The sequence below is a fragment of the Gossypium arboreum genome, chromosome 2, assembly GCF_025698485.1.
Source record: "Gossypium arboreum isolate Shixiya-1 chromosome 2, ASM2569848v2, whole genome shotgun sequence".
Classification (NCBI taxonomy): domain Eukaryota; kingdom Viridiplantae; phylum Streptophyta; class Magnoliopsida; order Malvales; family Malvaceae; genus Gossypium; species Gossypium arboreum.
Window position 1 is genome coordinate 106,705,863 of NC_069071.1, and position 24,090 is coordinate 106,729,952.

Sequence of the window (24,090 nt, forward strand, 5' to 3'; positions counted from 1 at the left end):
GAACCCAAATTAGAAACATTATTAAACCTTATACCAAACCTAAACCATGTCCTTAAACCCAAAAATAACTCAAATTCAAAATAAACTTAACCGTTACAATCGATGGAACACCTTGGACTGGTTGTCTTCTATTAACTATTTCAACAATGTTGAAATTTTGCACAATAATTCCACAATTTCGAATATTTTCAATCCCTTCTCTAACGATTCTTTAAAAAATTCAATTGTTTTTCACTTTCTCCTTAACGAAATTTTGTTTTCTTTAACCAAATTGTTTTTGCCTCTTTAGTTTATTCTCATATTTTAATTAATTTTTTTGGCAAATTAAATTAATCTTTTTCGGATCATACTGTACAAATTAATTATCTATTAAATGGAAATTTGGTCATGTCCAACGTGACCCCCTAACAAGCCACGTTAATTGTCTCGTCTATAACTAAAAATGAGCTTTAGTGATTGATTTGTCATTTTTTAAAATTTAGTTACCGCTAGTGTACTTTTCCCCAAAAAAAATATCAAAAAGAAATTAATAGAAAATTCCGATAAAAAAAAAGTTGCCGTTTAACGGTTACAATATTTTGCATCTTTAAAATGGAGCGATAAAGGCGGCTTTTTCCGGTAGGGTTTGGATCCTGGCGCCAGAAATTTCGTCTTCCAGTTCCAGTTAGGTCTAATTATCGATTCAGTCCAATCATTCACTGCGTTAAACACTGTCCCAAATTTGAAGGGAAAATATGGCTCCGAAAAAGAAGCCTCAGAAGCAAAGCAACCGAAAAGCAACTTCCGCTTCGTCTTCTTCTTTATCATCTAAAGCCAATCAAGCGACATCGTCTGCCCCTCGACTTCAGATATCAGCCGAGAACGAAAACCGGCTTCGTCGGCTTTTACTCAACTCCAGCCACTCTACCCAATCCCAATCCCAATCCGAATCCGATCTCAATCCTCCTCAAGATTCTCTATCCAAAGCTCAAAAGGCAAAGAAGCTCAAAGCCCTGTACGAGAAGCTTTCTTGCGAAGGTTTCTCTAATGATAAAATTGAACTAGCACTCTCTTCTCTCAAGGTTTTATCATTTATTTTTTTCCATACATTTTTCTTACAAACGAAATTTCATTTTCTTTTCAATTTTGTTATCGTATCTCCTGACTATATTGATTGACCAGTGTATGTGTTTACATTGAGTAGGATGGTGCTACTTTTGAGACTGCTCTCGATTGGTTATGCTTGAACTTACCTCGAAACGAGCTTCCTTTGAAGTTTTCAAGTGGAATCTCTTTGCATTCAGATGGAGGTGTGTATATGTGTGTGTGAATTTCTATCTAAAAAATATAATGATCAATTTCAATACCTAGTGTGTCTTGGCACTGATGCTTAAATTATGTGATCTAATGTGTTAGGAGGGTCTATCAGTGTTATATCAGTTGAAAAGGAAGACTGGACTCCTTTGGTGGACGCATCAACAAGGATTAAGGAAAACTTACATGGACTTTCTGTTAGAACCAAGAGCAGTGAAGATGAGAATTCTCTCAATATGTGCCAACCATCACAAGCAGATTGGATTCGGCAATATATGGAGCAACAGGAGGAGGTAAGGAAATAAAATGAACTGTTACTGATCTTGTATTCTGTTGCTGTCTCTGCTGTTTTACTTTAGGGTTTATTCATTTGAATGTTTTCTACCTTCGTTGGAATTTGTTTAAAACGGATTTTTAGCAAATAGTTTATGTCTGTTAGGATGAATCCAAAACTTGGGAGGATGAAGCAAGTGATGAGGGTTCAGCCGAAGAGGTATTGTAAACTTCTTTTTGATTCTTGTTCTTTCTCTATCTTCTAATATAATATAAAAGAATCTAAGGGACTTCCAATTGATGAATAACATTTCAGTCATTTATAATTATCTTGTTCTAGAATGTATTTTGCACTAGTTTTGTTGTCTTTGTCATAAAAATCCTACCCTTTTATGTAAGAATGGAGAAATAGCTGCGTATTTCTAATAGCTGCGTATTTCTAAGTATAGACTTGGAAATGGAAATGGCCTTTCTCCTTTTATTCCCCCTTACTGCTAAATACTCAGGTTTAAGTTTAGTTACTATGACAAGGTATAATTTCATTCTTATGCTTTTTTCTTGGTTAATAGGTTTCTGGACCTAGGCCTTATGATGTTATTGCAAAAGAATACCATGCAGCACGATTAGAAGCTACAAAAGCTAAGGAAAAAAAGGATAAAAATGGCCAGGAAAAGGCAGGCAGTAGAATTCGCAAACTCAAGCAGGAGTTGTCTGCTTTAGGTCAATTTTAGTTGTTTTTAGTGATTTATGTTGAAAGATTTATCACTTGATCACTTTGTAATGAGTTGTTTAATTTTGGTGAGCAGGATTATCAGATGCTGTTTTAGCATCAGATTTTTTGCATGAACGAGCAGCTGCTTCTGTGTCTGAGGGCACAGTGACTAGTTCCATGCCTGAAGAGCCACCTGAGATGATATCTCTGGGTGATGCTGAATGCAATTCAGCAGCCTGTGTGATAACTTCAGGTGTAGCAACAGGCAGTGTAAATGATACAGAGACCTCTAAAGAGTTGTCTACCAAATATATTCCTTCTTTGTTACCTACTCAAGAAAAAGGTCACTCAGAAAATATGTCGGAAGATTTGGAGATTGGGGATTTCTTCTTAGAAGATTCTTCAATTAACGATGCTCTTGCTTCTGAAGTACTAAAATTGCAGAAGCAAGAAAAGATGAAAGAACTATACAGTGAGAAAAATTTGGAGAAATTGGATGGAATCTGGAAGAAGGTAATTCCCAGAATGCAATGATCTTGTGAGGTTAATATTACTAATGGTTGGTGATAAGGCATTTCTTATACATAGCTTTATATAATATTGATCGTGAACTTGCAATGCAATGGATTTAGGAAGCTGCTAAGTATGATTCCTGATTTTTTTATTTTCAATTTCATTTAGTGCCATAATAATCACCTTCCAAGTTTTAAATGTTTGGTTTTGGCCTTGTTCTACTTAATTCATTATGACTTCTTTGGAATATGATCTAAATAATGACAGGGAGAATCGAAAAAGATTCCGAAGGCTGTTCTTCACCAATTATGTCAAAGATCAGGGTGGGAGGCTCCAAAATTTGATAAAATGCCTGCCAAAGGTAAAATTTTTGCTTATTCTGTTAGTGTGTTGCGTAAAGCTAGCGGGAGGGGCAAGAGCAGAAAAGCTGGGGGGCTAACCACCCTTCAGCTTCCTAATGAGCAAGAAGCTTTTGAATCTGCTGAGGTACTTGTTTGTCCTTATGCTTCATGCTGATAATATGAGATACTCTGATTAAGAACGTACAGTGCAATGCTACTGGTGTCAAAACAATTAGAAGATGAACATTCTTGGAGAACTTTGGAGGAAAGTACTTAGTTCCTATGTTCGCTTTCTAGATCCCAGAAACTTGAATGCCTGATTAGCCATATGCTCATTTACATACTTATGTTGCATGTGAATATGACAAATAAATATGTTTGTCTTCAAGTTGATGCCTTGGGTGGTATATTAAGACTTTTTTTACTCTGTTTGGTGGTGTCTGGTCCTCAGGTCGATCAACCACAAATTTTGGTTTATGTCTTCCGGAGTAGTAGCGCTTAACTACAAATATTCTTTTCTAGATTATCTAAGGAATGACAGCATTGTTGTTTTTTATTGGATATAGGGTAGGTACTGAAAATTAGTTTTATTGCATCCTTTGAAAAAGATTTTTATGAATAAATAGTCTCAGATGCTAGTTAAACATGCTAATTTTATAATACCGGTTCTCACCACCTTTTTTTCTTTCTTTTTTAATATTTATTATTAATGCATGAAATGGCTTGATTGAGTATGATGCACAGAAGGGTATAATCTAACAGTGTGCTTGGAATTTAATTTGACAATTACAAACATGATTTTAGGATATATCCTGTCTTCCTTTTGAACAACCTTTTTCATGCTTCCTTGTGTCCCTGTTAGATTATACCCTCATGTGTATCATACTCAATAGAGTTCTTCAATCTATGGCGTGTTCTGTCAAGGCTGTTGTATTATGTTAGTTCTCACATAATGGGTATATGACTGAATGTGAGCTTGTTCCTTCTTTCCACAGTTAATATACAATTTTTACAGATAAAATATATAAAAATGGTAATTTACCTACTCCTTGATTGTTTTTACAGGATGCACAGAACAGAGTTGCCGCATTTGCTCTTTGTCAGTTGTTCCCTGATCTTCCTACTCAACTGATAGTTACCGAGCCTTACTCTTCTCTCATTTTTCAGTGGAAAGGAGGTGATGATTTAAACATCTATTGTATTTATAGATGCAAAATAACTTTTTGAAGTTTTGTCTTATTTATGCTAATGGTGTTATGGCATCTCTTCTAATATTATGCCGGATCCTCTTTCATTTTCTGGTTCAGTTTGTCAGTCTTGATGTTTTCTATCAATTCAACATAAGGAATAAGAAAGATATTTATCAGATTTCTAAAAGCAAGTGACCAGTGCTTTTAATGTTTCTTAAAGTATTTGAACACTTTCAGGGGAATCATTAACCAAAATAGGAGACAATGAGGAAGATCGAAGGGCTGGTTTTGTTGATCGGTTATTGAGAGATGAGGATTCCAGATCAAAGGCTCCTGGTCATGATACTAATGAATCTGCTTTAGATGAGTTCCAAAAGACCTACATTGAAGATAATAAAACCCCATGTTCTTCTGTAGCTGATCCAGTATATGAAAGTATGTTATATTATTGTATTTGATGCATTTATACTAAATTATTTTGCTAAATTTGCCACTGATATGGAATGTGAAATGGTTAGTTTAACCCCATTGTTTTTTATGTCCTGTTTTCTCAATTTTTCTTTTCTTCCCTCCTAAGGAAGTGCTCTTTTTAATCCATCCATGAAAAAATCCACACATAATAGTTAGAACTGAACTGGAATTGCAATGGATTTTTCATTCATGAAAATTTTAGATATTGTTTGGGGAACTCAGAATGTGCTCACATAATCAAATGAGGGAAGACTGGGCACATTGCTATGAGGATCATAGAAAAGAGTGTAAAGGTCTAGTTTGAGGTTTAGATTAATAATGATATTTTTACTATGGCTGGGTGATAAACTAATAATCTCTTCGATCTGAAAAATTTCTTATTGCAGGGAAAAGCCATGCAAAAGAAATGGAAAGTGTGTATTTGAGACAGGAAGAAGAAAAGAGAAAGCATACTCAGAGATACAAGGTTGGTGTATTCTTATTGCTGTGTCTCAGGAAAATAGTAATTGGATTTATAAGCTTTTGTTATAACTATACAAGTATTTGTTTTCAATTGATTCTGCTATTGTTGTTGCTTTCTAATTGGATATCAGTTTAATTTGCTTGGGGGATCTGAAACTTTAATTTTATCGCATTGAAGTCATTTGAACTTACTATTTGCTAATGATTAGTGTGAAGTTTACTAGCTTACTTGTGCACAACTTGCAGTGAAGAGCACCTAAATTGTGTTGGAAGCTTTGTTGTTCCTCCCATGTGTGAAAATGTTAACACTTGCTGAAACATAACTTGTTATAATTTAGTTTAGCTCTGATTTAGTTGGAGAGAAAGCGCATGTATGTTAGGGGAGGGGTTCTGTGTTTTATGAATGATAAATTTGCTTCTGTTGCATGAAATACATGAAGAGATTCTGAATCCTGTGGTGCCAATCTCCTAATCTAGAATCTGATGTCAGAATCTACTGATGCATGTACACCAAGAGACTATGAATATATGATGTTTGTCATAGTAGATTATCAACCTTCCACACATATTTTTGCTGTAGTTTTTATAGCTGAACTAGTAAAATTCTTGAAACTATCTAGTAAAATTCTTGAAACTAGTTCTGATGTCTTGAGTATGCTATTTCAAACTTGATGCTTAAAGAGCGATATAATTTACCATCTCTTGCTAATGATCATGGTAATCTCACTCTTGATTAATGTTCCCATTCATGTTGATCATTTTATGTTGCTTATGGTAACATCATGCCTGTTCTTGTAAATTGTAATGGTGCTCCTTAGCATGCAACACATGCATTATGCATTTGGCTTTTGCTGTTAAAAGTTCTATATTTATTTTATTTTATTTTATTTTATTTTTGTTTCCAGGAGATGTTGAAAACTAGAGCTGCTCTTCCTGTTGCTGGGTTGAAAAATGACATTTTGCAATTGCTAAAGGAAAATAATGTTCTTGTTGTTTGTGGTGAAACAGGATCTGGAAAAACTACTCAGGTTTAAACTTATATTTCCCTTATTTTTGTGCAAGCCCTTATCTTTCATGATCCTCCTTGACCCAGTTAACCCCCCCACCCCAAATATAGACCCAGTTAACTTGAGTTTCATGATTTGGTAGCTTTTTGCATTACTAATTTCTTTGCTTTTCCCTTTGAAATTAACTTCTACTTTTGTTCCCTGAATATAGGTTCCTCAATTTATATTGGATGATATGATTGAATCTGGACATGGTGGACATTGTAGTATTATATGCACACAACCAAGGAGAATAGCGGTGGGTGAATAATATGTTGATACATGCTTAACACTAATTTTTCTTGCACCTTTTCTCATTAATAACTCTCACTTGTTTCTTTTAGAAACCAATCAAAAGTTAATTCTGTCAACCTTTCTTCTTTATCTTCTTCCTTGTCTTCTCTCTGATGTTCTAAGATGGTTGTGGACAATTTAAATGATTAGGTAGACATGATTAGAGCAGAAGAAGCTTGGCAATATTTTCACAAAGGAAACTCATAAATGGCCAATTTTTGCCTTTAATGCACATTAAGTTACGAATATATGCTTCATCTATTTGAATTCTTTTATTGCGGGTATGCAGTAGTTTTCAAATGTCTGTTCAACTGGGAACTAGAGGGAAGAATTTGGGTAGCATATTACCACTGATAAAGTTGACTCATAAATGCACCAAGTCTGACATTCCTACTAGAAAATCAGAAGTAATATTTGGTTTCAGTAGAGTTTGTTCTTTTAGTTTATCAAGTCTCTGTCTGCCATATTAGTGCTTTATTGCAAATTTCATTTATGTTTTTATATATTTATATTTGTTTTTTAAGATTTAGTAAAAGTATTGTGTGGGGTATCTATATCATTGCAGGCAATTTCTGTTGCAGAGCGAGTTGCTGATGAGCGTTGTGAACCATCTCCTGGTTCTATTGGGTCTTTGGTTGGTTATCAAGTTCGTCTAGATAATGCCAGGTGTTTATGTCCTGATCTTATAAGTTACAATAATTTGCTAATTCCGATTGCATTTCCTCCGTGTAGAAAGTTGACATGTTAGTGATTTTGCTGTCAGAAATGCAGCAGCAATGATGAATCCTGTCTATAACCCTAAATTTTTTCTTTTTATTATTTCTTAATGTAATCTATCTGGTGTCAGATTCGATTGTGCATTGTGGTTTGGTCAAGTTTTCTAAGCTCAAAATTCAGGGCATAAAGGATGAATACTGTATATACAGATATTCTATGGCATTTACTGATTTTGCAAACTGCATAACAGTTTACTGATGATTGATTAGGTTGGCTTAAGATAGTTGCTTAAGGAGCTTGAAAATAATAAATTTTCACATGGCCCTTAAATACCTTTAGTGCTTGGTGGTGCTGACATTTCATATTTATGGTTATGTTTCATTGTCTTTTGAATTGCTTGATCTCTCCATAAGGTAGCAAATATTGTTGCTATTACCTTTTTTTAAAGCTTTACATTCGTTACATATTGTATGTGTTCAGTTTGTTTTGGTAGAATTTTGTAGTTGCTATTCACTTATAGAGTCCTATTTTTATTTCTTTCGTTGAAAAGACTAATGTGGTCTCTTTTTTTAATTTTTTTATTGAATAACTAATTTCTCCTTCTTGGTTATGTTGCATTTTCTAGGAATGAAAAGACAAAGCTTCTCTTTTGTACAACTGGTATTCTTCTGAGGAAACTTGCGGTAAGCCCTAGCCAGCCACAATTATTTTAGTTATTGGCTTCTTTGAATCTATCATAGCTTATATCGGAAGTCTTTTTATTTCGGGTGCTTTTGATTTTTGCTTTGAAGTCATTTTCTCCAGCCTTCATTTGTAGTTGTGGTGCATCATATACTGTTTTATTTGTTCCAAATGTACTTTTTCAGGATGCTGAAATGGGATTTTGGAACAGTAAAGTAAATCTAGACACTGCTTGCTAGTTGTTGACATTTTCACTAGTTGCTGCTGTCTTTGGGTTTTTCCTTCCTTGATTTTAACTTGAATATTACATGTGGATGCTTTATAAATATGCAGAAACTTTAATTCATGCTAGAATATGTTTATATGGATGCTGATTTAGCTCAGAACTTGTACATTGTGGTCGTATATTTTATGTGAAGAAAGATGGAACTCTTGAGTGGTTATATCAGGAATGTTTTGATTCAAAGAGGTTTTGCAATATGTGTTTTGTAAAATTAGCATCTAGGCCACTCCTATATGAAACTACATTATGGTTGCTGTTTAATTTACTTCCCCCTTAACTTCCCTTTTATGGTTTCTCCTTTCAATTTTCACAGGGGGATAAAAACTTGACTGGTGTTACTCACATCATAGTAGATGAAGTACATGAACGGTCTCTTTTGGTAAGTGGATGAATTTGAAGTTCAACTGTGGCTATTTCAGGTGGATGTTTTCAAAATTTATGAGTTCTTTTGGTTTATAATGTCCTTCAATGATTTAACATTCATAGCAGTTGAGTTTTCTTAAATGAATTAATTTGCAGCACTTCATGCAAGACTTTTATTTGGTTTTGAGCTTTTGGCTCTAGAATGACTAAAAAAACTATTTGTCTGGAAATTGTTTAGATCATTCATATTGCCATAAAAAATAACTCCATAGCTAATCTATTAAAAAATAACTCCATAGCTAAGCTACTCGTAAAGAATTTGTGGGGGGAAAACAATCAGCCCATAAGGGAAATAGTTTTTCAATTCTGAATTTCAGGCAATGCTGAAATGTTAGTCCAGATATCTGAAATGGACTGATTTGTTTCTTTTTCCTTAACAGGGTGATTTTCTACTCATTGTTTTGAAGAATCTTATTGAGAAGCAATCTGTCTCTAACACACCCAAACTGAAAGTTATTCTTATGTATGTATATGTATTTTTATTTTTTATTTTTTTTTGTGTTTCTTATCAATCATAGTTGTGTAAGCTTGTTTTGATCTCCATCCTGGCCTTACCTTATTCGTATCCTGGTTTCTGAATCATGATCTAAATGATTAGGTCTGCAACAGTTGATTCTGATTTATTCTCAAGATATTTTGGGCTTTGCCCGGTGATTACTGCACAAGGCCGGACTCATCCAGTGACAACTTGCTTTCTTGAGGATATATATGAACGTATCAGTTATCACCTTGCTTCAGATTCTCCTGCTTCTCTAAGATGTGAAACATCCACAAGGGACATGGTAATTAATTTATTTTTTATATTATTCTTACTGGGTGTTAGCTAACTGCTTCTGAAATTTGGAGCTGGAAAATGGTAGAGTATTAATGAGTAGGTTATGAAATACGAAGGGTTATCTTTGTTTCTGTCATGCAAGTTATGAACTCTTCATTCTGCTGCAGAGGGGTCCTGTGAACAATCGTAGAGGAAAGAAAAATCTTGTCTTGTCTGCATGGGGTGATGATTCCCTTCTGTCTGAGGACTATGTAAATCCACATTACGATTCAAGTAGTTATCAATCATATAGTGAGCAAACTCAACAAAATTTGGTAAACTCTTTCAGCACAAGCGACATGGTTTATTCTATTTTCCTCGGTGAGAGGATGAATAATGACTTACAAATTTTTAACACAGAAAAGACTGAATGAAGATGTCATTGATTATGACTTGCTTGAAGATTTGGTCTGTCATGTAGATGAAACGTGTGATAAGGGTGCTATACTCATCTTTTTGCCAGTAAGCTATCCTAAGTTCTTTTGATGTTGATATACCTTATACTTTGAGTTTTCTTGTTTTGATATTAGTTTGATACATATTCCATGGTTTAACAGGGAGTTGTTGAGATTCATACACTACTTGATAGGCTAGCTGCTTCTTATCGATTTGCTGGACCATCTTCTGACTGGCTCTTGCCTCTACATTCATCAATCGCAGCAGATGAGCAGAAAAAGGTTTTCCTAAATCCTCCTGATGGCATACGTAAGGTAGGTTCTTCACTCATGTTTGAGATTTTTATTTGTTATGTGAACTTTCTCTAAAATTGATTTAACTCCTACTTCAAATGCATTTCAATTTCAGGTTATTATAGCAACAAACATAGCTGAGACTAGCATAACAATTGATGACGTAGTCTATGTGATTGACTGTGGAAAGCATAAGGAGAATCGTTATAATCCTCAAAAGGTTTGCATTCATATTTTCTTATAGTTTAGTAACCTCCATTGTTGTTGATGTTTATGTTGCTTGGAGTACAAAGGGTTTGAGTCATGCCCATTCTATGTTCTCAAGGAAATGCTCGAAAAAGGGTTTTGCTGAAAGAATCTTAAGTTAATCTAACTGTTGTTTAGCTTTATTGTAATAATTGATTTCTCGTTTTACTTTGACAACCAATTTATATCTATTTCCAATATCTTGTCTATGGAGTATATTTATAATTGCATCAGATGTCACCTTGGGCATCGTCAGTGGTTAAGAACTTGTATAGGTTTTTAATAATCTAATTCTAGATGAGTGTTAAAAGAAAAAGTGTTCTAACAGGGGTAAACATAATTAGTTGCTAGGCCCAAGGATGGAAAATGCTGATTTCTGCTTTGGGCTTTCACTTTGGACTTGAGAAGTCAATACAAAATGGGAAAGATGGGTGTAGTTGGTAATGGTTGTTTATATTGGAATAGTATATCAAATTTGAGCAGAAACTTTGGAAGGGAATGCTTAAGCATTTTGCCTCAGTAACAAGTGAATTGTTTCCTGTATAGTTGCAGCTCCATTAGTGGTTACCAAAGAAAAAAAAGTCTTTAGATGTTATGCATGGATTCCTTCTATTAAGTCTTTGGTTATGTGCTTAATTTTTGTTTATTTATTTTATATGTTGATGTAGAAATTATCAAGCATGGTTGAAGATTGGATATCTCGAGCGAATGCTAAGCAGCGTAGAGGAAGAGCTGGTCGAGTTAAGCCTGGAATTTGCTTCTGCTTGTATACACGACATAGATTTGAAAAGCTCATGCGCCCATATCAGGTAATTTCCTCTTTATTAACATATTCATTAATGTGCTAATAACTAGGCTAAAATTCTCTTGTCCCAAATCTTATCAGTTTTTTTCTTAATTATCATCTAGGTTCCTGAGATGCTTCGGATGCCTTTAGTAGAGCTCTGTTTACAAATTAAGCTACTTAGCCTTGGTCAGATAAAGCCTTTCTTATCCAAGGTACAAATATATTTTACAGTATCTATAAGTTGTCATATTTATTCTCTTCCATAGTGTTCTAATGGCATAGCTTTTGATTCTAGGCTTTGGAACCGCCAAAGGAAGAAGCTATGAATTCTGCCATTTCATTGTTATATGAGGTAAGTTTCATTCTTTTAACCAACAATTGTTACATACAGTAATATGGTGATAAGATTTTGGGCTTCAAGGAAGAAGTACTTAATTTTGTATTCTTTTTGTCATGATTTCCTGCTGTCTTTATTAGATTAAGATATTTCATGTCTATGAGCATTTTTGTTTGGTCTTCCTATCATCCCACTCAACTGGTATTTTTGAGTACTTGGATGATAAGGAATCGAATCTGGATGCTAAGAGAAACGAATAAATGACTCAATTAGCATGGTTTGATTGGGGACGATTTTTTATAAACCGCCACACTTTATGGAACCTTCCAAACCTAAAGTGATAAGGTCGACACTAACACAAGCGTTAGGGAATTAAGAGGTACTAAATATCACCACTCTTAAATGCCTCACACGAAGGGTAAGTGTTTAGTTGTTAGCATCCACCAAGAACAAGAAAACAAAGGATAAATTGCTAACAAGCAAGTTTTGATTCAAATTCTCATTTGCCCTTACACATTGATAGTGCTATCCAGACTAACTTGGGACATCCCCCCAAGCATAGGTAACTTCAAATATTAAATCCATAAACAAATTCCCAATACAATTGAATCCCCAAGAATTAAATCCCCATACATGAATTACTTCCTAATATATCACAAAGCATTGAATAAAAAGATTGCATTTTTTAATGTGTTCAGGTTCATCCCCCTGAACAACCTTCATTAAAATGGCCATAAGTATGTGTAAAAGACTCCGAAAGACACTGTTTGATGCATTAGAAAATAGACTTCCAGATCTTTCCGTCCATCTATGGTTCATAATTTTTGAACATGTGAATCAACACAAACTTTAATTTCACTTGATGCAAGAATTCCAGATTTATTCTTGACCAGCATTTACTTCTCCTACAAAAGCATTCCCATCTTCAACCCCAAAGTTGGATATTCATATTGTGGCCCATTAATCTTTTAAAGCTCAAAATATTCTTAGCTCCATTTCCTTCAATTTGGACCATAGTTTAGTAACTTAGTAGATTCTCTTGCGTCATTGGACCTTGCTTTAGTTGATATTTTTAGTTGGCAAATGATGATGGCCTGTGAATTTTGGTAATTGAGAGATTATTTTCAGGTTGGTGCTGTTGAGGGAGATGAAGAGTTGACACCTCTTGGGCACCATTTGGCAAAGCTTCCTGTTGATGTTTTGATCGGAAAGGTGCACTTAATATATTTAATACCCCCCCCCCACAAAATTCTTTTGACTATAAATGTTACGCCTTGCACTTTATTTAAAAGAAAATTATGGGTAGTAAATGTTTTAATGATATTTTTTGTCTCTTTTTACTAATTGTGTTAAGCTCATTGTAATCAATTTTGAAAAAAAAAATGTAATTTCTTTTTGCTTAAATTCGTGTCTGTGCTGGTATGCATGCTATACATTTGTAAAGTAGGTCTTGCTAGAAATTAATTTAATCTGCTGATCTGCCCTCTGATAAAAGGAATGCTTGCGGGAACTAGGCACAGAACACATTTTAAAATAGTAAAAACATAATAAATTGAACCTAGAATTTGAATTAGGGTTTCTTTGTCAAAATACCTAGAGGAAGTGCCAAATCTGAAGATTTTACATAGACTATGAGTCAAGTTAGACTTCCTGTATTTTGATCTCCAGCCTTTAGTTTATTCTTGTTAAAGACTGCTGCCTTTTTTATGCTTGATGTTCTTACATGATGAGGATTGAATAGTTTCCTTCTTCTCTCTATGAAATGGATTCTCATATCATTCTGAACAAGTTTAGGAAGAAGAATTATTCTTATTTTTTCTAATCTGACTATAGCCTTTTAAAGAATAGCAGGAAAAATAAAAAGGAAATAATCTCTAGAAATTAGCCTATTCCTAAAAATTAGTAATTTGATTATGGCTAATAGTACAAGGAAATTCCTAGAACCAAGGTAGAAAATCTGCTTAATTTAAGGAATTCCAACACTCCTCAAGCTGGAGTGTAGATGTTAATCAAACCCAGCTTGCCCATAATTTCTTCGAACATTTTTCTGCTCAAGCTTTTGGTTAACACGTCTGCTACTTGTTGTCTTGTAGGTAGATATGAAACACAAACTTCCCCTTTGTTAATTTTCTCCGTAATAAAGTGGCGATCAATTTCCACATGCTTGGTACGGTCATGGTGTACAGGGTTATGAGCTATGCTAACTGTTGCCTGGTTGTCACAGTATAATGTTATAGGTTTTGTATAGGATAATTTTAGTTCTCCCATTAGCCGTTGTAACCATATTCCTTCACATATACCGTGGGACAAAGCTCGATATTCAGATTCAGCACTGCTGCGTGCCACAACAGATTGCTTTTTACTCCTCTATGTCACGAGATTACCCCAAACATAGCTGCAGTAATCGCTTGTGGAGCACCTGTCATTAACTGCCCCTGCCCAGTCTGCATCAGTGTAGACTTCTATGCTTCGATTTACATCTTTCTTGAAATGCAACCCCTTACGAGGAGTCCTTTTAAGTATCTCAATATCCTATAGGCAGCTTCCAAATGTTTCTCCCTAGGAGCATGCATAAATTGACTTATAACACTTACTCCAAAAGCTATGTCCGGACGAGTGTGAGAAAGATGGATAAGTTTTCCCACTAACCGTTGATATCTCCCCCTGTCTACCTCTTCTCCATCCTTATCAGTTCCTAATTTAAGGTTTGGTTCCATAGGAGTCTCGGCTGGTTTGCAACCCAACAGTCGACTTCGAAAGTAGATCAAGAACATACTTTCTTTGAGAGATTGAAATACCGCCTTTGACCTTGCTATCTCCATTCCTAGAAAATATCAAGATTCCCCAAATCTTTAAGTTGAAACTCAAGACTTAAGAACTCTTTTAGTCTTTCAATTTCAATAGAATCATCCCCATCAATATTATGTCATCTACATAGACAATGAGAATACAACACTTCCCATTATCCGAGTGTTTGTAGAATAAGGTGTGATTAGCTTGACCTTGAGTATAATGTCTACTAGTCATGGCTTTGGCAAAACGATTAAACCAAGCCCTAGGGGATTGCTTTAGTCCATACAAGGACTTCTTCAACTTGCATACTTGGCCCTTGCTTCCTTGAATCCAAAGGAAAATCCATGTAGACTTCTTCGTTTAATTCTCCATTGAGAAAAGCGTTCTTTACAGCCAATTGGATCAAAGGCCATTCTAAGTTGACAGCAATTGAGAGAAGCACTCGAATAGTATTCAATTTGGCCACGGTGCAAATGTTTCCTCATAGTCCAACCCATATGTTTGAGTGAAACCCCGGCCACAAGTCTAGCCTTGTATCGATCAATGCTCCCATCTGGTTTAAATTTTGTGGTGAAAATCCACTTACAACCCACGGTCTTCTTCCCAAGAGGTAGTTTAGATATTTCCCAAGTTCTATTGTCTTCAAGAGCCTTTATTTCTTCCAACACAGCTTGCCTCCATTTGGTTGACTTAAGAGCCTCTTCTATGTTTTTGGAGTTTCTATAGAGTCAACATTAGAAACAAAGGCATTGTAGGATTTAGACAAGTTTCCATAGGATACAAACCGAGAAATGGGATGTTGAGTGCAGCTCTAGTGCCCTTTCTTACTGCAATTGGAAGATAGATGGAAGATGAAGGAGGTGAAACTTCTTCCTCAAGACAGTCCTCGGGTAAAGATGGCATTGGCACTGCTGTTTTGTTTCAGGCAGCTGATGTCTCCGAGAGTATACACGAAGCCCCTGAGTTTTTCTTGTTGTTTTTCAGAATGAGTGGGCTGTTTTCTTCATTAGTATGGTTAATCACCCTTGTTTCTTGTTGCTGAACAGTGGAGATAGGAAAAACAGGTTCCAAAACAGGAAAAACAGGTTCCAAAACAGGAAAAACAGTGGCTGTAGGATTTTCAGCAGGTTTTGTAGTGGTGGTAGGGCTGATAGAGTCTTGAGGTATAATGAGAAGATTGCTCAAGGTCTCATCTTCACCGAGTATCTCCCCCTGAAGATGAGAGGCTAAAAATATGGCTCGTTTTGAAGAAAGTAACATCAAGGGACACAAACATCCGGTGTAAGGTTGGAGAGTAGCACTTGTACCCTTTTTGTGTAGGCGAGTAACCAATAAAGACACAAGTGTGGGCTCTAGGATCAAGTTTAGATCGGTTAGGTTGATGGTTGTGGACAAATGCTTTGCAACCAAATGTTTTGGTTGGGAGATTAGGAACACGAAACAAGGGAAAATTTTTTTGAAGAGTATGTAAAGGTGTTTGAAAGTTTAATACCTTAGATGGGAGTCGGTTTATAAGATAACAAGCGGTGAGGACAGCTTCTCCCCATAAATACTTTGGTACACCCATAGTAAACATAAGAGCACGAGCCACGGCTACAAGGTGTCTATTTTCCTCTCGAAACCCCGTTTTGTTGAGGGTGTCGGGACAAGAACTTTGATGTATGATTCCTTGCTCGTAAAGATAAGGACTTAGGATAGAATTAAAGTACTCTCTCCCATTATCGATTCTAAGGGTGTGAATATTTGAATTGAATTGGGTTCGAATCATTGAATGAAAATTTTTGAAGACTCTAGAGACTTTGGATTTTTCTTTAAGGAGATAGATCCAACAAACTCTAGTGTGGTCATCAATGAAAGTTATGAACCACCTAGCCCCTGTGATGTTTTTTACTCGACTGGCTCCCCATAGATCACTGTGGATTAAAGAGAAAGGTTGAGATTGAACATAAGGTTTCAAAGGATAAGGGACACGAGTGTGTTTAGACAGTTGGCAAACTTCACGTTCAATGAACTTATTTTCTTATTTAGAAATAGTAGAGAAACAATTTCTTCAAGTACATGAAATTTGGGTGTCCTAGTCTACGGTGCCATAGCATGATAGAATCTTCTTTTGATGTAGATAAGGCCATCCCTTCTTGTGAACTGTTTTTGTTCCAAACATATAAGCCATCATCAACTTTAGCAGTGCCAATCATCTTCCCCGATTCCTGTTCCTGAACCACACAACCTAAAGTAGAAAATTCAACAAGTACTTTTTGATCCTTGGTAAGCTTGCTAATTGAGAGTAAATTATAGGAAAGATTTGGAACATGTAAAACTTTATCAAGGGAAAAATTTTCAGTAAGTCTAACTGTCCCAATTGCAGCCACCAGCGAGTAAGATCCATCAGCTATGCGAATCCGAGAGTGATCATGACAAGGTAAATAGGTGTGAAACAAACTTAGATTACATCATGTGGTCGGATGCACCCAGTCTAGTATCCGGGAAGTTGTGATAGGTTCGTGTGTAGTTTTAAAGCGAAGACCTTGAATAGCTAGTGACCCACCGGGTGTAGGAGTCTGAGTAATTTATGAAGAGCCTCAAGTTGAGTTTTGGTTAGCGAAGTTTATGAAGAGTCTCAGAGGAATTTTCGGTGTCACCCATGGGAGTAGGGTTTCTAACGAGAAAACAGAACAAGAAAAGAGAAGAAAGAGTAGGATCAATGAATTCTGATGCTCGATACCATGAACAAGTTTAGGAAGAAGAATTATTCTTATTTTTTCTAATCTGACTATAGCCTTTTAAAGAATAGCAGGAAAAATAAAAAGGAAATAATCTCTAGAAATTAGCCTATCCCTAAAAATTAATAATTTGATTATGGCTAATAGTACAAGGAAATTCCTAGAACTAAGGTAGAAAATCTGCTTAATTTAAGGAATTCCAACAAATTCAATCTTTCGTTGCATAAACTTCTATAGAGCATCCATTGACCAGAATTTACTAAACTGTTTTTGGCTGAATTGCAGATGCTGCTCTATGGTGGAATATTTGGTTGCTTATCACCCATCTTATCTATCTCCGCATGTCTCAGCTATAAGTCTCCATTTTTGTATCCAAAGGATGAGGTTCTTTTATTTTTTATTTTTATATGTTTATATTGTTCTTGCTTTCTGAAAAGAAAGACGTAGCATCACTTCCGTTATCTTGTTTCTACATTACAGAAACAAAATGTTGAAAGAGCTAAATTGGCTTTATTAAGCGAGAAGCTGGATGAATCTAGTGATTTGAACGATGCTGAGAGGCAGTCTGACCACTTGCTAATGATGGCTGCATATAGGAAATGGGAGAGGATTTTCCGAGAGGTATGCGAATGATTGTGATATGTTTTCTAGCGATCCTTAACTCTAAGAAAAAGTGATCAGTGTTGTCTGCTTCTGCTAGAAAAGTCTTGTTTGGTAAATGGCACCCTGATTCCTGATTGATTTGCACTCTGATCTTTAGAACCTTCCTTCAACAACATTGAGAGGGAAAGAGAATCATGTTCTCTTTCTCAGCGAATGCAGTTCTTTCTATCTGTTTAGTTTGTGTTTAATACGTGTTACTTATGTGAAATTTCAATCCTTGTAGAAAGGAGTAAAAGCTGCCCAGCGTTTCTGCAAGATGTACTTTTTAAGCAGTTCAGTTATGTCCATGATAAGGTTTACTTTTACTTCTCTCTCTCTCACCCCTGATTGGAGTATTTTGGTACTTTCCTGTCATTTAGATGATAACCCACCATTCTTGAGATGCTTAATTAGCTGTTGTCATATTATGAATTGGAATGAGTTCTCCAAATTGCAGATGATAGTTTTGACTCTTGTGCAAGTTCTTAAGTTGTCAATAGTATAGCGATATGTTGCCTCCTTGGTAGTGGAATCTTTTTGAATTTACTGTTGGTAAAATATGATGCCTGTTTATACATATTTGTTATTACGTATGTTTACCAGTTATGATCCATTTGGAGATCCCACTTAGAAGTGAAAGGATTAAATTGCTCCTATCATATTTGTCATGGCACTCTATCCAGAAGTCAAAGCTACCAAGTCGGTGCTAGTGTGATAGCTGCTTCTGCCTTTCCTGCCCTCCCATCTGCGGGGTCCACTTGGTGGTTGAGTAGTGTAGAGTTAGATGTTTACCAAACTGCCTTTCCAAAATGTCCCTTTTATGAACATTAAATGATAACTTATGCAATCATGATAACATCCACTCAAGTATTCACCTTTTTTTTTTTTTTTATTTATAATTTGGCAACTAATTTTTGCCTTTTGACTTGTTTTCTTAAATTTTCAGAGACATGAGAATACAATTTGGGACACTGCTAGCAGATATAGGATTCATCAATCTTCCAAAGAATTATCAGGTATGCATCCGTTGTTTCAGTTGATATGACTTTTATGGAATTTGATGCGGTATATGTTTTTTCTTGCTCATCTTACAGAGTGGGGGTAAAAGGAAGGAAAATCTTGATGGTTGGTTTTCTGATTACTCACAACCATTCAATAGACATTCACATCATTCTGCTGTTGTGAAGGTAATTATGAACGTAATTTCTGCTCATTTTGTGTCTATTTGATTTTGAATTAGTTCACATTTAGTGCTACTTTGCACTTTTGCTCGCTTATGTTATGGCAGAGGTCACATTTAGTGCTACTTTGCAGTTTTGCTCGCTTATGTCTGGGTTATTTGTTGTCCATTTACAACTTTATGAGCAATTTTTATTCTGTGGACAACCTATTTTATTTCTGAGGAGGCTATTAGATGTTCAGTTACATATTTGTCCCCAAATGGAATTATATCTTCTGTAAGCGTATGTTGGAATCATCCTATATGCTGCCCACTTGGAAACTGGGCCTTCTTTTATTACTATTTTTGTTGTTCCAGTCTTTTTTATATCACTAAATTTCTGTTTTGTTTTTTGTTTTTTGAGAGTGCTATATCTTAATTTTCCTGTAATTTACATATATCTGTAGAACCAACTTTCTCCTAATTTGTGGTCAATGATTTAATCTTGAAATATCTGAAGTTCCTACTTTCATGATTTGAACAGTTACTTATTTTCTTCCAGACCCTTAGTTGTACATTCATCTACTGACTTGTGAGGATTATGATGTGCTGTTAAGTGTTGTTTATTTATAAGTTCGTTGCAGCAACGGATGATTAAAATTAAAACTGCATCTTATTCTGGATATAATTGTATTATCATCTTTGAAGGCAATACTATGTGCTGGTTTATATCCTAATGTGGCTGCCACTGAGCTGGGCATTACTGGAGTAGCTCTCAGCAGGCTTAAACTCAATCCTGCAACAAAGGGTCATCCATTCTGGTATGATGGAAGACGAGAGGTTCATATACACCCTTCTTCTATCAACAGTAGCTTGAAATCCTTTCAACATCCCTTTCTTGTCTTCCTTGAAAAGGTATGTAGACATCTATCTAGTGGATTTAATTTATTCGTCTATTGTCTTCTAATTTTCTTCTTTCTCCAATTTTTGAACGATAGTTATTTCATACATGATATACATAGGTCTGACAAACCATTGCATGTTTGTTTGTTTTTTATTGAGTGATAACTAACCTAACAGAGGCTATAATGTAAAAGATTAGCTTCTTTTTCCTTGAAAAGTCTGTTTATTTGTTTGCTGGAGTTGTTTGTTATAATATAAAGTATAAGTGTAAGAAGTTTCTTGAAAGTTGATGGGCATATGCTGCTGATAATGTGGATTTAGATAGTTTTTTCTAGTTTCAATCCGAATTGGAATTCTCTTTTCCTTTTTAATGAGCTAGGTTTGAATAGTCTTAATAATTTAACAGCTTCATGTTGCATAATCTTCTTGTTGTGCAATTTTAGCCTTTCATGGGAATAAACTATCCTATCTTAATTAAGGGCTGCAATGTAAAAGGGGCGTCATTATTTTGGTTCTTACTTCTTATGTCATGTTTAATGTTCCTTGTAATAATTATCTTTTTGCTTATTCTAGTTTTCCATGTTCCATGTAAAAGGAGCTGCAATGTTGCACTTCCTGTTCAATGGTGAAATTCACTTTTCCTTCATTAAAAAATAGGACGAAAAAGGAAAATTTGTTAGGAGCAAGCTCCATCTTCAGTTTGCTTTTAGATTGTAATCTAATTTTGACAATAACAGGTTGAAACCAACAAAGTATTTCTGCGAGATACTACCATCATATCTCCCTTCTCTATTTTGCTGTTTGGTGGCTTAATAAACATTCAACACCAGGTATTTTCTGTATTTCTTAGTATTCATAAGTAAATTTCTTCTTCATATGCTGGTGAATTTGATGAAATGTCTTATGGTTCGTTTCATCTTTGACTTATTTTGGGTTTATGTGCCAACATTGTGCTGTTCCACCTTATTCAAAACTTTTGTTTTTTTATCTAATGGTCCATTTTGGTTTTTTAGTTTCTTATTTGGGGAATAACTTTTTTTTCTTTTTATAGTCTGGATTGGTTGCTATAGATGGATGGCTGAAGCTGACAGCGCCTGCTCAAACTGCTGTATTGTGCAAGGAACTTAGATCGGCTCTTCATTCAATTTTGAAGGAGCTAATTAGAAAGCCAGAGGTAATGTTGTTTGTGATTATTTATAGTTCAGTTGTCTTCTTTCAATTGCTTAGAATTTGAATCTCAGTACACGTGAAACGTGTGCAAACGTGTGCAAACGTCTAAACTGAAGGGTAATGTTAAGGTTCTCGGTGTGTATTTTCTGTCAAGTTTACTATCTTTTTTTGGTTAATCAGTATTTGTTTAATAGCTCACAAGCATGATATGCATGATATTGTTTCTTCTAATCATGTTTCTTGGTTATTTAACCACATACAGTTGCTGAGATTCTCATTCAGGTATCTTCTTTCCTTGTTGAAGCCTGTGCCTATAATGCAGCATTGCTTATTAATCTTTTTTTCCCCTTATAGAATGCTACGATCGTAGATAATGAGGTTGTCAAGTCTATGATACATTTGTTGCTAGAAGAAGACAAACCCTCAAAATAGTTCAGCACTGTAGGTATGTCGCGTACTCGCTTTGAGTTTCATAATTCAGCTCGAGAATACATCATTAAATTTTGACTTGCATCATTTTATTGTACATGGTAGTCTTTTAATCTTTTCTTTTTACAGTGACTCAGCTCCAGTTTTGTATCATTTGGAAGTGATTAGTGGAAGTGCAGAGCAAAGTGAGGTTGAGTTCAAGAAGTAACACACTCTTGGTGGCATGCGAGTTCTCAAATAGCCTTCTCTTTTACTCCAAATTTTGGCTGCCCCTGTTTATTTATTTCCATTTTTCCCCTCTCAAAGGCATGAACAGTTAATGAAAATGGTTGAAAATTTCATGCAAATATAGTTAACTAAGATTTATTTAATATACAATTAAGGTTAGTCAAAAGGTAGTCGGTATAGAGTGGGATGGAACTAGGATAGGACTAAATGGAGGAATGATTGATAATTGTAATAATGTTAATTTACTCCAGAAAGAAATTGTATTGAATCTACCCTAAACTTGGAAGTTTCATTACGACATAAAATAATTTTAAGAACATAGCTGTAGACACAAAGGTGTCGCCATCCTATCAAAAAGAACCCATGGAAAAATAAGAACAACAAAATGTTGGCAGTGCAGCGAAATTTCGTAAATGAACTGGGTCGAAGATTATAAATTCATTCTTCCACTTACGTTTCATTCAAGTATCCCAGAAAAAAAGGGTTTTTTCATCTAAGTAGTTGATTACACCATGGAGTTTCTAATGAACCTTTGAAGCTTGTTTCTGAAAGTGGGCGCCATCGCAGATATGTATGCCCTCGTAGGAATGAATGCTATCACGGTTTTTGAACGAGATTTTCCGTGTCAACAAAGAACTAAAAGCCGCAAACCTTGAGTTTTTCTTTTTAATCTTCTAGGTTTTATGATTGCAAGAATAAAAAAAAAAAAAAAAAAACAGAGATGCTGAATAACGGAAATATAAAAGCTGGAGTAATAGCAAATGCTAGACGCAAACACTACTACTGACCAGCTTGAGATCGAAGCAAATCATAATCAGGCAGACAATAGAGGACATTGTCTATGGTTACATACTATGAAAGCAAAGGTTGAAATGTTGATGTCGTCTGCTATGCATGCATGCATGATGTATGTAACACTAACGAGGAAGGAAGATGGGGAGAGCAGTGAATTGAATCAAGATGTGGGCGATGTTGCCATTCTTAATCATCCAATTCTGGGGCCGTACACGTCACCTGAATTACAACAATAAGAACAGAAGTATTGCTATATTGGAAGACTTCGTAAATTTTCAATGTCGTATTTATTGTATTGATGGTTTCTCTATTTTTGCAATAGTTGAAACATTCATGCATTACCAAGTATTTGGAGTCAATTAAACGATTTCATAAACCACTTGGAATTAGCAATGTTTTTACAATTGGAATGATGGTAGATGAATTGGTTACATTATTGGTTTTCGATCGAATATGTCAGGCTATCGATTTTTAGTCCGATCAATTCGTCTAGTTCAAATCAAATAAATTTATTAAAAATTAAAATTCTGTTCAACAGATTCAACCGTCAGTTCAATTGGTTTTTAGCATGTTCAATCAATCCGTATCGATTCATAGGTCAACCAGCTTTTTGCCTCTTTCTAGGATGGTATCTTGGCCATTTCAGATCCAACCAAAACCTAAGTTAAATGGAGTCTCTATCTTCCTGATTACAAAATCAAATATGAAATTTCACACTCCTTAAAATTCATAAGATGAAAAGAGCATTTTTGAGGTTATTATACTTATTATGACTAGCATTAAATAGATCAAGTATTCACCCTATCAATATCTTAAATCAATGATGAGTTAAATTCTAATCTTGCCTAAACTGCACCCAAATTGGACTGAACCATTTGTTAGATTATTGTTCTCTTGTTTTGTTCCTGCAAAGTAATGGAGTAATACATCGATTTCTCAAAAGAATCAATTCTTTTGATTACATGTTAGACTTTCCTAAAAACATTAGCGCTTGTGCTAATGAGGTGCTCTACCAACTAAGCAAGTTCAAACAACATTAGAAATTAGTGAAAGACTTTTTCGTTTAACCAGAGTAGAAGCCAAACTGTAAGAGTGAAGAAAAAAAAACCAACCCGATCGATCAAGTTCAATCTTATTAGGTGGACTTTTTTTTTTTGAAAAAGTAAATTTTAGAATAAAACGAGTTCAAGTACATATAATTAAAATTTACATTAAGATTAGGGTGAACAAAAAAATATTATATCTTGACGGTAAAATTAAAATTTTTATATTGAGAGTTGAAATTAAATCGTAAATTTTTTATTTTATTAACTATAATTTTACAAATTTAAAAAATAATTTATCAAGCCAAAGTGGGTCAAAAGGAAATGTCGCCCTTGTTTACCTTACGTCGGTTGCCATCTGATGGCTGTCGATTCCACCAATATAAACCTACACCTAGTTTGCAAATTAAAGCAGTATAGGGAGTATGGTCGATCCCACAGAGACTGGAATTACTGAAAATTGTTTGTTTCTTGACCAGATTAGTGTCTGGGCAGTTGTCGTGCCCGCGATGTTTAGGGGGGAAATAAAATATGAAACCTGAAATAAACACAAGAAAGCGTAAAAAGTAAAAAGTAAAAGATGAAATAAAAATAAAAAACAAAATAATTTAAAGGAAAATCAATAAAACTTAGCTC

General features: G+C 35.0%; 1 protein-coding gene across 1 annotated transcript; it reads left to right on the plus strand.

The window, feature by feature from the left end:
- Positions 1-519: 519 nt before the first annotated feature.
- LOC108466225 (DExH-box ATP-dependent RNA helicase DExH7, chloroplastic) lies at positions 520-21,933 on the plus strand. Its single transcript, XM_053025126.1, has 35 exons — positions 520-1,061; positions 1,184-1,289; positions 1,396-1,586; positions 1,733-1,786; positions 2,136-2,286; positions 2,373-2,791; positions 3,059-3,277; positions 4,198-4,309; positions 4,560-4,757; positions 5,180-5,259; positions 6,161-6,283; positions 6,474-6,560; positions 7,161-7,261; positions 7,938-7,995; positions 8,590-8,655; positions 9,080-9,162; positions 9,298-9,481; positions 9,642-9,788; positions 9,874-9,975; positions 10,071-10,223; positions 10,318-10,422; positions 11,117-11,257; positions 11,358-11,447; positions 11,531-11,587; positions 12,701-12,784; positions 17,371-17,469; positions 17,566-17,706; positions 17,972-18,042; positions 18,674-18,743; positions 18,822-18,914; positions 19,595-19,801; positions 20,527-20,619; positions 20,841-20,963; positions 21,314-21,404; positions 21,518-21,933. Exons 1-34 carry the CDS (start codon positions 735-737, stop codon positions 21,389-21,391), a joined length of 4,413 nt encoding a protein of 1,470 aa, XP_052881086.1. The 5' UTR covers positions 520-734; the 3' UTR covers positions 21,392-21,404; positions 21,518-21,933.
- The last annotated feature ends 2,157 nt before the right edge of the window (positions 21,934-24,090 follow it).

Coding starts and splice junctions, on each gene's coding strand:
- LOC108466225 (XM_053025126.1), top strand. CDS start 735: ATGGCTCCGAAAAAGAAGCCTCAGAAGCAAAGCAACCGAAAAGCAACT. Junction 4,758..5,179: donor AGCTGATCCAGTATATGAAA/GTATGTTATATT, acceptor TTCTTATTGCAG/GGAAAAGCCATGCAAAAGAA. Junction 19,802..20,526: donor TTCTTGTCTTCCTTGAAAAG/GTATGTAGACAT, acceptor TGACAATAACAG/GTTGAAACCAACAAAGTATT.